This window comes from Perca fluviatilis, chromosome 15 (genome assembly GCF_010015445.1).
Source record: "Perca fluviatilis chromosome 15, GENO_Pfluv_1.0, whole genome shotgun sequence".
In the NCBI taxonomy this organism is placed as follows: Eukaryota; Metazoa; Chordata; class Actinopteri; order Perciformes; family Percidae; genus Perca; species Perca fluviatilis.
In genome coordinates, this window is record NC_053126.1 from 2786616 (window position 1) to 2800748 (window position 14133).

A 14133-nucleotide genomic window follows, 5' to 3' on the forward strand; every position below is an offset into this window, starting at 1 on the left:
TCTCTCTGCTTCTTCTGGGGGAATTTCTTAGTCTCAGAGTCGGCAAATCTGCCGTATTCTGCTTTGAATGTCAGGTAATTGCAGTTAAATGGTAGCTAAATCTGCAACGGGATGGATTTGGGCCGCGGGCCTTGAGTTTGTGCCCTAATGGGATTCCTCGGGGCTTTTTTTCCTTACTCAGGACATATTGAGGATACAACATCAGTTGAGTTTGCTTCTGTTGCAATTTTGCCTATCTTTTTTTTTTCATAAAATGGCTGGACTATAGTTACGAGATCTCGGAGAACAAAGTGACACGACGCAGGGCTCCGTTCACGACGTTCAAAAGTTTTTTTTTCTTCATATAATAGCTCCATCCACTTTGATGACGTGGGAGTAGAAAGATAAGAACGAGGCTCCAGAGGAAAGGAGGACTGGTTCAAGGTTGGTTCCCACAGATAGATCTTCAGAAAGGAAAACAGAGTTACAATTTCTGATGCAAATTGAAGCATATGCCCATGTAGTCCAAGCAGCCTGCGGGTCCCAGATTTTATAAAATATGAAAGCTTTGTCCTTCAGAGCTGAAGAGAAATCCTCAAATGGAATGATTTTATTTAGACTTTACTGTTAATCCTAATTATTTTATTTCTTTAGTGTAATCTTATGCACATCATTTTTATTGTGCACGCTTATTTAATAAAGGGGAGAAACTGCAAGTGAATAACTTACAATTTTAACTTACAGATGTACCAACTTCCCCAGTGGATTTTCTGAATGAATGTTTTCTGAAATTACTTGTTTAGAACTTTAAAATCAATCCTAAAAGACACTGCGAGCCAGTGCAGGTTAGCCAAAACTGTCGTAATATTATATAATAAGATATTATTTTTTTTTAACTCCGTGTCCCTTTTAGGCTTCCATACACAGTGTATTTGCTGTATCCCGCTTTTTCATACTGCGTATGACTGCGGCACACATTTTGTCCAATCGCTGGCTACTTTTGCCGGTCGTCGTCCAAATCCACCAATGAAAATGACAAGGGCGCTTCATCGGGGGCGGGACTTCCGGTTACTCGTATAAACCAACTGCGGCCTCTCCTCCATGCGGTTTTGATCTTTAGTGAACGCGCAACTAACACATACAAGGTAAGAAGTGTCCAATCTCGACTTCACTGTTACAACTAGAGTGTTTTTGAAACGTTGACTGGTGTAGATTAGTTTATTGCGCTGAAGTTAGAAAGTAGCTGGAATGAGTTAGCTTCCTTCATTGTTTGCTGTAGGGCGCTAACGTTGCTGAGCTAATAGCTAGCTAGCGTGTTTTAGCATTAGCACTAGTTAGCTTCGCCAGCACGCCACTCTTTCTCATATTTTTTTGAATTATGAAGTGCGTAGCCTTTTTATCTTCCGTGTAATATGTTCTTTGTACTCGCGCACATGATGTATCTTTATATTACGTTCATAGTGTAGGCTAATCCAGAATATTAGCAACATAGTTGTTGTCGTGTAGCATGTTAGCTTGCCACGATAGCAATGGATATGCGACACAATAGCTTTCCAGTGTTATGAACGGCTCAGAAGCTAACCGACCGGTTAAACTCCCATGTCTACGTTTGAGGAAGAGGGTTTAGTTCGTGTGTGTGTGTGTGCGTGTATATATAAAGGACAGTTTTTGTTTAGCGTTACATACAGAGCTACTATTGTAGACTAATGTTACCGATTGACCTTTTTTCTAAATTGGCTAGCGTTAGCCTAGCTCACTCAATGGCGTTTCAGTTTACAATGGGTTTACGGGAGCAGAATCAGGAGATTAGCTAATTACCAAATTCGTTTTGGTGAACACACTAAACATCAAACCTGAAAATGAGAACTAGTACGTCTCGTATTTGTTAAACAAGAACGTTTTCTGAAAATCTCATACGTAAATCTAAATGAACAGTTAGAATGAGCTGAAACTAACGTTAGTTAAAGGCAAGAAACTCCTTAATATTTATATTTCGTTGAGACATTTAAGTTAATCTGAGAGTCCTTATTTGTTTATTTTTCCTTTTTATCATTATTTTAATAAGTGTGCTCCTAGTTTTTTATGCTTCTATGCTCGACCTGAGGTAGAAGCTCTTTGTTTTGAAGTGTGTAAATGTGCCTTGTTTGTATATAATTTGTATGTAACAGATATCTACAATATGTCTGTTTTTAGAAAGAAAAAAAGATGTACGGGTTTGTGTAAAAATTTGAATTGATTCACAACGCGTTTCATCAGTACTACCCATTTTTACACAACCAAATTTATCTTAAAGCATGTAGACGAGCAAACGTGTTATCTAAATGTACTTAAAATGTCAAACCTAGCACGAAGATTGTCAACAACAGCCTCCCATGTAAAACCAGAGTGTTAAACCACGGTAGATGATAAATGAACAGATCATAAACCCAACCTTTTTTCTGTTTTCCCTCCTTTTTAGACAGAGACAATGGCAGAGAATGATGTTGATAACGAGCTGCTCGACTATGAAGAAGATGAAGAGCCTCAAGGAGCGCCCGAGAGCGCGGTCCCCGCAGGCAAGAAGGAGGTCAAGGGTTCCTACGTTTCCATCCACAGCTCTGGCTTCAGAGACTTTCTGCTCAAACCGGAGCTGCTCCGCGCAATCATCGATTGCGGTTTTGAGCATCCGTCTGAAGGTGAGGCACATTTGGTTGTCTTGGTACATTTACAGAAATGGGTGAGCGGGCATAGTACCAGGTTAGACACCTGGAGGGCTTGGGCCTCTTTCACACTGCCTGCGTTTCTGTTGCGTGGCGGCTGTCTTTTCCTACCAGAAACGTGTCTGACGCGGAGGCGCTGCTGCTAGCCTCGTCTGGACACATGTAGGTTTCCCATAAACATAAATATATTCTGATCTGATTACAGTAAAGACAACTTCGGCAGTATTGATGGCAAAATAGTCTACAGAATATTTAATTTTTGTATTGAAAGGTGCAATATGTGAAAATCTAATTGTTAGTTTTTTTTTAAATTACATTTATATATCTGCATTCATGTAAAAACTTAGACTTTCCGTCATCATTCCATGTCATTTATTAAATGTATTTGTGTCTAAACAACATATAAACATCTTTTCGTATTCTATTTTGCCTGGAAACTCTTCCAACACGCTGGCGTGTCGTGTGAAAAATAGGCATCGGTTCTATTTCTAGCGTGCACGACTGAGAAGTGCGTGTCACGCAGGCAGCGTGCACGCTCTAACCTGTTAACATGGGAGGCGAAATAAAAACGGACACGCCACGCAGCAGCCAGTGTGCAGGAGATCTTACGGTTGTATCGGGGCAAGAGAGTTATACGCCATTGTTCTTTCCTTGAAATGGTTTGGTTGTGTGTACTTTTTTGTTAAATATGGGTTATTTTATCATTTTTAAGGACCTTTTCCATGGCCTTGTATGAATTTGTTTCCCATAATTCTGAAATTAAACGAAACTAAAATGGCTGCCACGTCTGGGCGCTCTGTAGAATAGCTTGAAATAATTGCTGTTCTAATGATAACGTTGGCTTAAATCTTTTTGTTTGTTTTTTATTTTAGTCCAGCATGAATGCATCCCACAGGCTATCCTGGGCATGGACATCCTGTGCCAAGCCAAGTCTGGAATGGGAAAGACGGCGGTGTTTGTGCTGGCCACACTGCAGCAGATTGAACCCGTTGATGGACAGGTTAGTACGCATGTTCAACACACTGGGTCTACGCAGTGTTTGGCCCACGATTGTGGAAGACTCAGATGCACATATTTGGCAGGGGGTTTAGTGGTCCTCCCTCAAGTAAAAATTTAATTTTTTATTTTGTACCATTTTATTATTACCTTATGTGTCTAAAACGATGGAAAAGAGAAGATAAATAAAACTTAAAGACAAAAACAATGTAGCTGAAGAAGTCCACTGGGGACCAACAGCCATTAGATTTTAGTAATTTTAACGTTGCTCACATTGATTTTACATTCATTAGGCTTAGATGGTGCACAAAATGGCTTGTGTGCCTTTTTTTAATAACTAAGGAAAAACTCGCTGTTTATCAGATTATGTAAAGGAGTAAATGGAGCTCGTGGAATTGGCATACGTCAGAATACAGCATTTGTTTGAGATTAGTTTACATCCCCCAAAATCTAGTCTCAACCTGATATTTGATCTGGTACACTCAAGGCTACATTTGGAGTTACTGGCGTCTTGATGAAAAGTAGTGATGGAAAGTTTTGGCCAAAAGGTTATCCTCGTGTTTAACGGTTTAGTAAAAGCACCTAGATCTTATAAATGGTAATGTTATGTACATGACTGTTGCTTCATCATGTCAGAATTTCTGTTAATTATAACACATAACTACATTATTTGTTACATGGAGCTTTTCATATCTACATTTGTAGTCCAATAATAATAATCATCATCATCTAGTAAATTTATTCTAGTATAGATGTTTATTTTTTATTTTTTTTACTCTAAACTTGAGGCTTGCATTAAGAGTCTATATGTCATGTCTGAATCAAAGTTTGCTTGATAATAAGGGTGGTGGGAAAACCGATACAGCATAGTATCGCAATACTGTATCGATACACAGACGCCAAGTATCGATCTTTTATTATATATATGTTTGTCTGCTTGACAATCCCATTTTGCAGCAATACAATTTAAGTGAGACAAACAAACAGAGAAATGTATCTTTTTAGATAAAACCGATGTTGACGAAGTTTTCCTTTGGGGGCATCATTTGAAATTCGGGAACATTTTTGAAGTTGGGAAAAAAGGTAATTGCAATATATCGCAGAATATTGCAATATGTTTAAAATGGCATTAATATTGCTTTGTGACATAAGTATCGTGATGATATCGTATCGTGAGGCCTCTGGTGATCCCCGTCCCTACTTGATACTGTACCGACACATTAGGTTGTCCAGAAGCTCTGTCTCTGAATCTGTGTTTCTGTCGGTCTACTCCTCAGGTGTCTGTGTTGGTCATGTGCCACACGCGAGAGCTGGCCTTCCAGATCAGTAAAGAGTACGAGCGTTTCTCCAAGTACATGTCCTCGGTAAAGGCAGCCGTGTTCTTTGGGGGCATGGTCATCAGGAAGGACGAGGAAGTCCTGAAGAAGAACTGTCCCCATATCGTGGTCGGAACCCCCGGCCGCATCCTCGCTCTCATCCGCAACAAGACGCTCAATCTGAAGAACGTCAAGCACTTCGTCCTGGATGAGTGCGACAAAATGTTGGAGCAGCTAGGTGCGTTTTTTTGTTTGACTATTCCTCTTCAGGGAGGGCACCGGTCTGCCCCCCCTAACACTACTTAATTCTGTATTCATTTGTATGTCTTCGACCTTTTTTAGTACAGTGTTTCCTTTATGATTTTTTTTTTTTCTCTCCCTAAAAACACCCGAACACACACAACTGACACTTTGCTGCAACACAAACTAATATATTTATTCACACAATGAGGCATATTTTGTGATTGAACTGTATTTTTTGAGTTACTATATAGGCCAACTTTGATCTTGACATATAGGCTACAAGCATTCTGTAGCAAATAATGATAAACCCACTATTAATTACATTATCTTAATGCAGTGTCACTACTAAAGCATTTAAATAATGCTCCTCAAATACAAACATGAGCAATCGCTACTATATTGAATCATCAGCCATGTGCAATTTAGCTCGAGAAGAACACAAACAACGAAAATCACCAGTTAATTTAAATTTGCAAGACCTGTAGACTGATACAGGACCTGTAGACTGATACAGGACCTGTGAACTGATACAGGACCTGTAGACTGATACAGGACCAGGCTTAAATGAACTGACAACAGAAGTTATACGACTTACAGTTCTCAAGGACGCACACACACACAATCTCAACTGGCTAGTTATCCTTGTGTCCGTGCTATTCTCTGACATGCACTCTAACAATGCAGCCCTATTTCTGATACCGTGGGGGGCTGCCACGCTCAAATCAACATAGAGGAAACACTGACTTAGTTTATTTTGAACATGTTTTGAAGGAAAAATATGAATAAGAACATTAATTTGAGTACAGGCAAGAAAACCAGCACCAACGAATGTATCTTTCAACATTCTAGTATCTGATTCCAATAAGGATTTTTATTTTTCAAAAAGGAGCAGGAAGAAGTTAAGAAAAATATATTTTATATAATATTTATATATATTTTTTTAAAGGTACACTGTCAGACCAGTGAGAGGCTCTGGTCACTGCCCCGGCAAATTTGAGAGCTTGCACTGCACTTTAGTTCATAATGGAGGATCGTACTTATGTAGAGCCACAGGAGAAGGAATCCTTGCCTCCAAAAAAAGCTAATTTGGAAGACATGTTGTCATAGAGCACTATTCGTTTGAATGCAAAATACAATTTCACCGCTAGATGGAGAGATTCCTACACAGTGAACCTTTTTAAATACTTTTTTTAATTCTACCTCTCTTTTGTGTAACAGACATGAGGCGTGACGTACAGGAGATCTTCAAGATCACACCCCATGAGAAGCAGGTCATGATGTTCAGCGCCACGCTGAGCAAAGAGATCCGACCAGTCTGCCGCAAATTCATGCAGGATGTAAGTGATCGCTGAAGCGTTGTTACTTCCAAATTCACCCGAACAGTTTTATCAGAAAGTTGTGCATCGTAACTGCTGCACGTCTTTTTTAATTTTACACATTATTCACTGTTACTAGAAGCTCAAAACAAGTTTCCCTAACTGTCTCTCTGTCATCTCCTCGTGTTCAGCCCATGGAAGTATTTGTGGACGACGAGACCAAACTGACACTCCACGGCCTGCAGCAGTACTACTGCAAGCTGAAGGACAGCGAGAAGAACCGCAAGCTCTTTGACCTGCTCGACGTGTTGGAGTTCAACCAGGTAAAGTGATGGTGTAATTGCACGGGGCATGTCTATCCCAGTAGCATTTGGCACGTTGTATTACTTGAATATTTGCTCGTTTTATCAAGCTTCCCATCTAAAGTGTGATTTATGCTTCTGCGTAAAATCTACGCTGTGTATGTGGAGACACTGACTACACTTCGAGGCGTCGCTTGGCCGTAGCTTGGTAGCGTTGCATTTCCCCTCAGACTCCTTTCCTGGTTCTCCTTCTCCATAAACGAGATGAAATCAAGGAGAGGGTTAACTTCTCCTGCTCCAGATCTCCCACTGTGGTCAGAAAGAACAGGGGAGACACTTTGGTTCTCTCACTAGGACTCTAGAGTCACTACTCGCTCCGAAGATAATCACCATCACCCACGTGCCGGCCATGTTATTCTCTTAAAGAGATCGATGCAAACATCAACGCACAAGTATAAACTTCAGGCCACTTACGTAGGCTACGCCGATAGCTCAACGTAGAGCCTTTGCACAACCGTAAATCAAGTCACTACTGGCTCCGAAGATGATCAGTCACTCGTTCTACCCTCACACACACACACTGGCCCTGCTATTCTCTTAAAGAGATCGAGGCACACACACCAACGCACAAGTATAAACGTACGTAGGCCAAGCTCAACGTAGGGCCTCCGCACAACCGTAAATCAAGCTTAACTCTTGGCAAGAAAGTGTCAACTATTCGTTTAGAGCTATAAGAGTCCCTGTGATAAATTCCACGTTCATTTTAAAATCCCTCATTCAGGGTCTGAAGGAATCCAAAGTACAAGTGCTTTTATAGGTCAGATATTTAACAGGAGCTCTGTGACCCCTAGGTGGTCCTCAGAGTTAGGGGGAGGGGGGGGGTGGAGGACCTTTTCAAAATGTTTTTTTAAAAATGTAAATGTCAAACACACTGTCTGAAAACACACAATATTAATCCAATATTTTAATGGCAAAGATGCATTTGTGGAAAAGTACATATTGAATATAAGTATAGCTGCACGATATGAGGAAAATATGCGTTAACGTTGTTGAAGATCGCTCTAACGATATTACTTGCGATAAAGACATTAAAGTGTAATCGGTTCTGCTGCTTTCACGTGTTCTGCTAAAATTGCTCGTTGAATTTTAAAACAAAATTTAATCATATTCAACATTATTTTATAGCACAAATTGAACATTGAATTGAACATAAAGGGCACGTTAAAGAGTGACAGGTTTATACATTAGTTAGTTCAGTTTTCTACTGATTTTCTTTTTAACTAACACAAAAAAACTTGTGTGCGATATGTCGCAGCCTTTCGCTATGCGTTTATTGCACCAGTTGATATCGTGATGACCATAAAAGATTATATATTTTGCATCCCTAAATATAAGTATAGGTAAGGTAGCCACTATGATGGCCATACAGTAAAGTTGAATGACTCTGCCAATCATTTTTAATCCATCTGGCCCACTTTAATGCAAATTAATTGTATGTTGTATACAGTTTAATACGTATGTAGTAGGGGGGTCCCTACTCTCTCCTTCAGCTAAGGGATCGTCGGCCTAAAAACGTTGAAGACCCCAGCTTTAAGTGGCCTCAGCAGCTGTATTCCAATGCCTTTGCTTTGCCTCTAGGTGGTGATCTTTGTCAAGTCAGTGCAGCGCTGCATTGCTCTGGCCCAGCTTCTGGTGGAACAAAATTTCCCTGCCATTGCCATCCACAGGGGAATGGCTCAGGAGGAGAGGTGAGACTTAGCACGCACACACACACACACACACACACACACACACACCATCCTCTTACATAGCTCCTCTCATAAACATATGCTCTATTGAGCTCTGAATGCTAACTATGTTTATGGAGCATGAGGCCTCATCAGTTAACTCAACACATCATTGCCTTCAAAGAGGGGATACAGTTCACTAATTCCTACAGCAGCTGTGTTGATAATTCTCCCTCCTGCCCTTCTTAATCCACAGGCTGTCTCGCTATCAGCAATTTAAGGACTTCCAAAGGCGGATCCTGGTGGCCACTAACCTCTTTGGCCGAGGGATGGACATTGAGCGGGTCAATATCGTCTTCAACTACGACATGCCAGAAGATTCTGACACCTATTTGCACAGGGTGAGAAATACCTGCAGTTGTTTTTCCCATTTTAATGTTTCCGTTATGTCTCTTCTTCTCGTTCTGGGAAGCTGGTTTAAAGACGTTTTTGAATACCTTAAGTGGTGTGCTGTAACCTCTGCATGTTTCTTAGTTGCTCATTGTGTAAAGTGTTAAATTTTTTGGGATTTTCACTCACTCGAGGCCTCTTCTCTGCACCCGTCAGGTTGCCCGTGCTGGCAGGTTTGGAACCAAAGGCCTGGCTATAACCTTTGTGTCAGACGAGACCGACGCCAAGACTCTGAACGATGTTCAGGACCGTTTTGAAGTCAACGTGGCCGAGCTGCCAGACGAGATCGACATCTCCTCTTACAGTAAGCCTTTCCATTTCCGAATGCCTGTGAAGCTTGATGTCTTCAGGGAAGCTAGGCCTGTTGGATTGATTGTAATCTGTGGATTAATGGGTTCAAAGCGCTTTACTATCAAAACACGATACACAGAAGTCACGGTTCGGTTCATACTCCACGGTTCAATGCAAGTTTAAAAAAAAAAAAAACAAACACCTGATTAGTTACAATTATTTTTGAACAGACCGTAGTGCAAGTGTCTAGACAAAATCCTCTTGTTGGAGGACTAGGGTTACATTACACCAAGCGGCAACTTTGGTAAACTATTTAATGATTTAAGAAAAGAACATTTCTGTATTACATGGTGAAAAAAAACACTTTTCCAACAGGTAACAGAATGCATAAAATAATAAAAAATAAAATGTGTGCATTAGGGCGAGTGCTAACATTTAGTTCCTCCGTGGCTATATTTAAACATTGTGTGATAACTGTGCTATTATACGTGCATCAATGTAAATACTCTGTATTCTGCTCGCAATACACAAACTGGTAAAGCCATACTATACTGCTATTTAAATTCCGGTGGATTTCAACACGTAGCGGTTTGTACATTTGGAGTGCTGTCAGTAGCGAGAAAAACGAAACCAATCGGTGCTGCCTACACTGTTATCCTCCTGCTAGCGTTAGCACCCAGGAGGCTGAAACAGGGCAGGTTTTAAAGTGGTCTACTGGTTGTTGTGGTTTTTTAGACGGTCACTAAGCACTCATCTTGCCGTCTCAACACCAGAACTAAACAGAGCTGAATTAGAACAACTTTTATGCATTTCTTTCACATCTACAGCAGTCAGATTCACTGTGTTCACTGAGAAGGAATCCCTTCACATGGGTAGCCACTTCTAATGACTTCTCCAACATGTTAAGAGGCTAAAAGCACGTTTAAAACTTGCCCTGTTTCAGTCTCCTGGGTGCTAACGCTAGCAGGAGGATAACACGGTGTAGGAAACACCGGTTGGTTTTGTTTTTCTCGCTACTGACAGCACTCCAAATAACAGACAACAGAGCAGGCACCTAGCAGTGTCTAACAGTGCCTGTCTTTTTGCTAGAAGCTAACAGCGTAGCTATGGCTGACCTTTGGCCTACTTTAGCTCACTAAGAACCTGGGAACCACAATCCCAAACTGGCAGTTTGATTTTCTGTGTACTGAATTGTTTACCTAAAGTAAACTTCTTTTTGATTTTTTTTTTATTAGTTTTTCTAAAATTATACTTACAAAAAAAAAAATCAATATCGCCTTACGCACCGTATTGAAATGTATCGCAATATATTGAATCATGACCCATGTATCTTGATACTAGGGCTGGGCAATATGGAGAAAATCAAATATCACGATATTTTTGACCAAATGCCTCTATCGTTACCGCAACGAAAATATTTACACAATGAGATTTTAGATAAATAATCATCAGTAATGTGGATATAATGACTAAGTGGGTAAAAGGAAAATAATAGAACAGCTACAACAGTCTGGTAAGTTCATAAAATGACATCACTTTACTGTAATGCAGCCTTTAAAACCAGGAAAAGACTCTTATGTCATATCACGATATCCAAAATCTAAGACGCTATCTGGTCTCATATCAGGATATCGATATATTGCCCAGCTCTATTCTTGCCAATACACGCTACTCTACAGTGAGTTGTCAGCTGAAGATTGCCCCACAGATAATCAGCCGCTGTAATGAACTTTTACGAGAGACAGCAGTTGGTGCTGCCGTGTAACTGGCGCTCTCATCGAATGGAAACGGCCTTGCACTTATAACCTGTTGTTGAAAAGTTGGTATGCTCAGCTGTTGCTCATCGTGCTGATCTTTTACTCAACTTGGCTCTCTGCTCCTCTGTTCCTTTTTTTTTTTTTTTAGTCGAGCAGTCCAGATGAGTCCTCCAGCAAAGAAGAAGTCTCCTCTTCATGGATCTTGTGTCTTGTATTTGGAAGTAGACGTATTTCACTGCTGATTTCAAAGCTCTGCTCGTTCCCTACGTTCACCCAACATTTTTTTTTAATTTTTTTATTTTGTCTGTTTTTTGGGGGGGTGACAGGGGGGTATGGTCAGTTTTAATTTGTCTTTTACTGTTTTTTCTTTGCTCAATGAAATTAAAACTTTTTATAAAATGCCATTTTTACTGTCGTGGTCTCTTGTGAGGCTGTTCTAGTCTCTGCCCCCAAATTCATCCATTTAAATCTCAAGCAGAGCTTCAGGGAAACGTTTAGGAAAGTAGTTCTGAGGAACATGTAAAAGTGAATTTTAGCCCTTTTTTATTTTTTTTTATGTTCAAACTATTTTGATCTGAGGCCTAGGACATTTGTGTTTTTTATTTTTTGGTTTCCCCCACTGCAACATTGGTCTTTTTAAAAAGTCATGTAAGTGACAGTTGAGTAGATTTTGGCTCACATGGCAGCTCTTTTCTTTGACTTTCCAATTGAATGCCTCAAATAAATGAAGTCACCAAGTGGAGTCCTGGTGGTGCATTGTGATTAGAAGTGTGTCATCGGTACGGAGCCCTTTAAGGGACATGGGGGGGGGGGTTTTAGTTTTTCTCGTGTGCACAAGATACTTCACCTATCTTATGCTCTCAAAAAAAACTAAGTACCAGTTAGAATTATAATCCTCTTCATAAATAAGCAATGAAAGAGTACCAAATATTGTCAGACTTAAAGATAAGGCAACTGTTAACCGATTTAATGCTGGGAATCTGAATTATAATTTAGCCTCATAACGTTAGCACTTAGCAGTACCTCATTCGCATCATTTTGCTCGCCTTTGATTGGTTTCTCCCCCCATGTCCCTGGGGTCTCCGTAAATTAGCACACCGTAAAATGGAAGTAACTGATGCCTGTGTATCTGTATTTTGAGTAAAATATTTTACCCAACTACATCCCAAAATACCATAACTTGTACTGTACTTTGTTTAGTTTAGTGCTAAGTAACCATGTGCTATTAACATCTTAAGTGTGAGCATTTAATGGTAGCATGCGGATATTGGCATAAACCATATTTAGTCACACGTCTAACTTTAAATTGAGGAATCTGTTAGCATGTCTTTCAAATATCTCTAGAGCCAATCATCTGATCTCCAAACCTTTGGCGGTTTTGCCTGGTTCCCAATGACAACAGTATCACATTTTAATGAATAATGATGCATATGGTTTTAGTTGTTGCATTGTGTGTAAATTATGAATTTTAAGTAACCAGTACATGTTTTCCTCTGAAGTAAGTCAGTCAGTAAACAGTTTAGTTGCATATTAAGTGCTTTGGGGTCCTTCTGTAAGTTATTTTGGGCTACAATGAATCTGGAGAAAGCTACAAGCAGCAATACAGGAGGCCGAGCAGTCGGCCAGGTGATGGGGAAAATCATGACTTTTGTTAAATGTACAAGACTAAGTGTAGGAGTGAAAATGTCTATTAAAAATGCAAAATGGTGAACTCATTCCAACTCTAAAATCCAATGTGTTAGGCAAACCATTTCCAACAGAAGTAGTTACAAACGTGAACAAAAGTTTTTATTTTTTTAATATATATATGTAATCTCAGAAAGCATGACTTCATTTTTACACATGGTTTTAATGTACACTTGTAGACATACAATCACGCTTTCAAATTGGCACTTACTGCTCGTAAAGGATCTGAACCGTGCGTTGTTCAGTGCTAAACTACACATTTACTACTTCAGTATAACTCGGTCAAAGGATTGGCCCTTATACAGCAGATAGAACTACAAAGAAGGTAACGATGCATCTGTACATAGCTGCTCTAAAGTGTCCTTTAACAAAACTAGACATACAGTACCAACACCACAGCATCTACAGTAGCGATGGTGTACAATTACCAAAACGTGTTTTTCTTTTTAATCACATGTTTAAAATCCCCTAACGAGGCTTTGAGGCAACTAAAACAAATAAAAGCCTACCGTAGTTTCACAGAAAGCTAAAAACAAATGTCTAAGCCACTATCTTATGGCACAAGAGGGGAAAAAAACAAATTTGAAATAATAAAATGGTGCTTCAAATAATCCAGAATCACCCATTTAAAATGTGTATTCAGTACAGATACAAATGAGTAACCCTCCGTGATATAAAGGGTCTTGGATCTAGGCTAAGGTGCGTGAACTTGAACCCAAGTTGCAAGGGTTCTTCAGTCATAGTGAAGGGATTTTGGCCACAGAAAAGATTAAATAATACAGATTTAAGCCCCTCTCTGAAATGTCCTCCTGTTAGGTTTGTATTGGCCTCGGGCCATGACCGTGAGGCCATGGGACGACGCGGTCTTCTGCAGACATTTCTCAGAAAACAAACCCTCAAACATGAACAAGTTATCGTTTGGTTTTCAGCGAGCTGCTGGATTACAGGCCGGATTGTTCACCGAGAGCTCTTCCAACCGCCGCAAGTCACAAATGACATGTTTACCTCGGTACACGCAGTTTAAAAAAAACTTTATTTTTAAAAGCAAAAAAAAACACAGAGTGGAGGATTTTCTCTCGCTGCCACTTCAGAGTCAGGGTTGTAATTTGCAGAGAATCAGGCGGTCCACGTCTTGGCGCCAGAATCCCAGGCTTGTTCTTCTGGTGCTTGCTAAATGTCTCAGTTTCTCGCCGAGGCAAGGCAAGGCAGGGGACGAGTCCAGCTGGGTAAACAACCTTTGGACATACCCCCTACTAATGCATGCAAAGCCTCAACCCAACAGGTTGGACTCTGTCTCTTCTCCTGTAGCCTTCATCATCCGTCATTAGAAATGGCTTTCACCCCCAGGGGGTCAAGCCCCTGGATCTGTGG

At 40.3% G+C, this 14133-nt stretch overlaps 1 protein-coding gene across 1 annotated transcript; it reads left to right on the forward strand.

The window, feature by feature from the left end:
* The first annotated feature begins 999 nt into the window (after positions 1 to 999).
* Positions 1000 to 12252, forward strand: ddx39ab (DEAD (Asp-Glu-Ala-Asp) box polypeptide 39Ab). Its single transcript, XM_039824002.1, has 10 exons — positions 1000 to 1124; positions 2438 to 2654; positions 3551 to 3678; positions 4952 to 5228; positions 6452 to 6570; positions 6741 to 6872; positions 8490 to 8599; positions 8835 to 8979; positions 9185 to 9332; positions 11225 to 12252. The coding sequence occupies exons 2-10, from the start codon at positions 2447 to 2449 to the stop codon at positions 11239 to 11241; spliced, it is 1284 nt and encodes a 427-aa protein (XP_039679936.1). The 5' UTR covers positions 1000 to 1124; positions 2438 to 2446; the 3' UTR covers positions 11242 to 12252.
* Positions 12253 to 14133: the final 1881 nt, after the last annotated feature.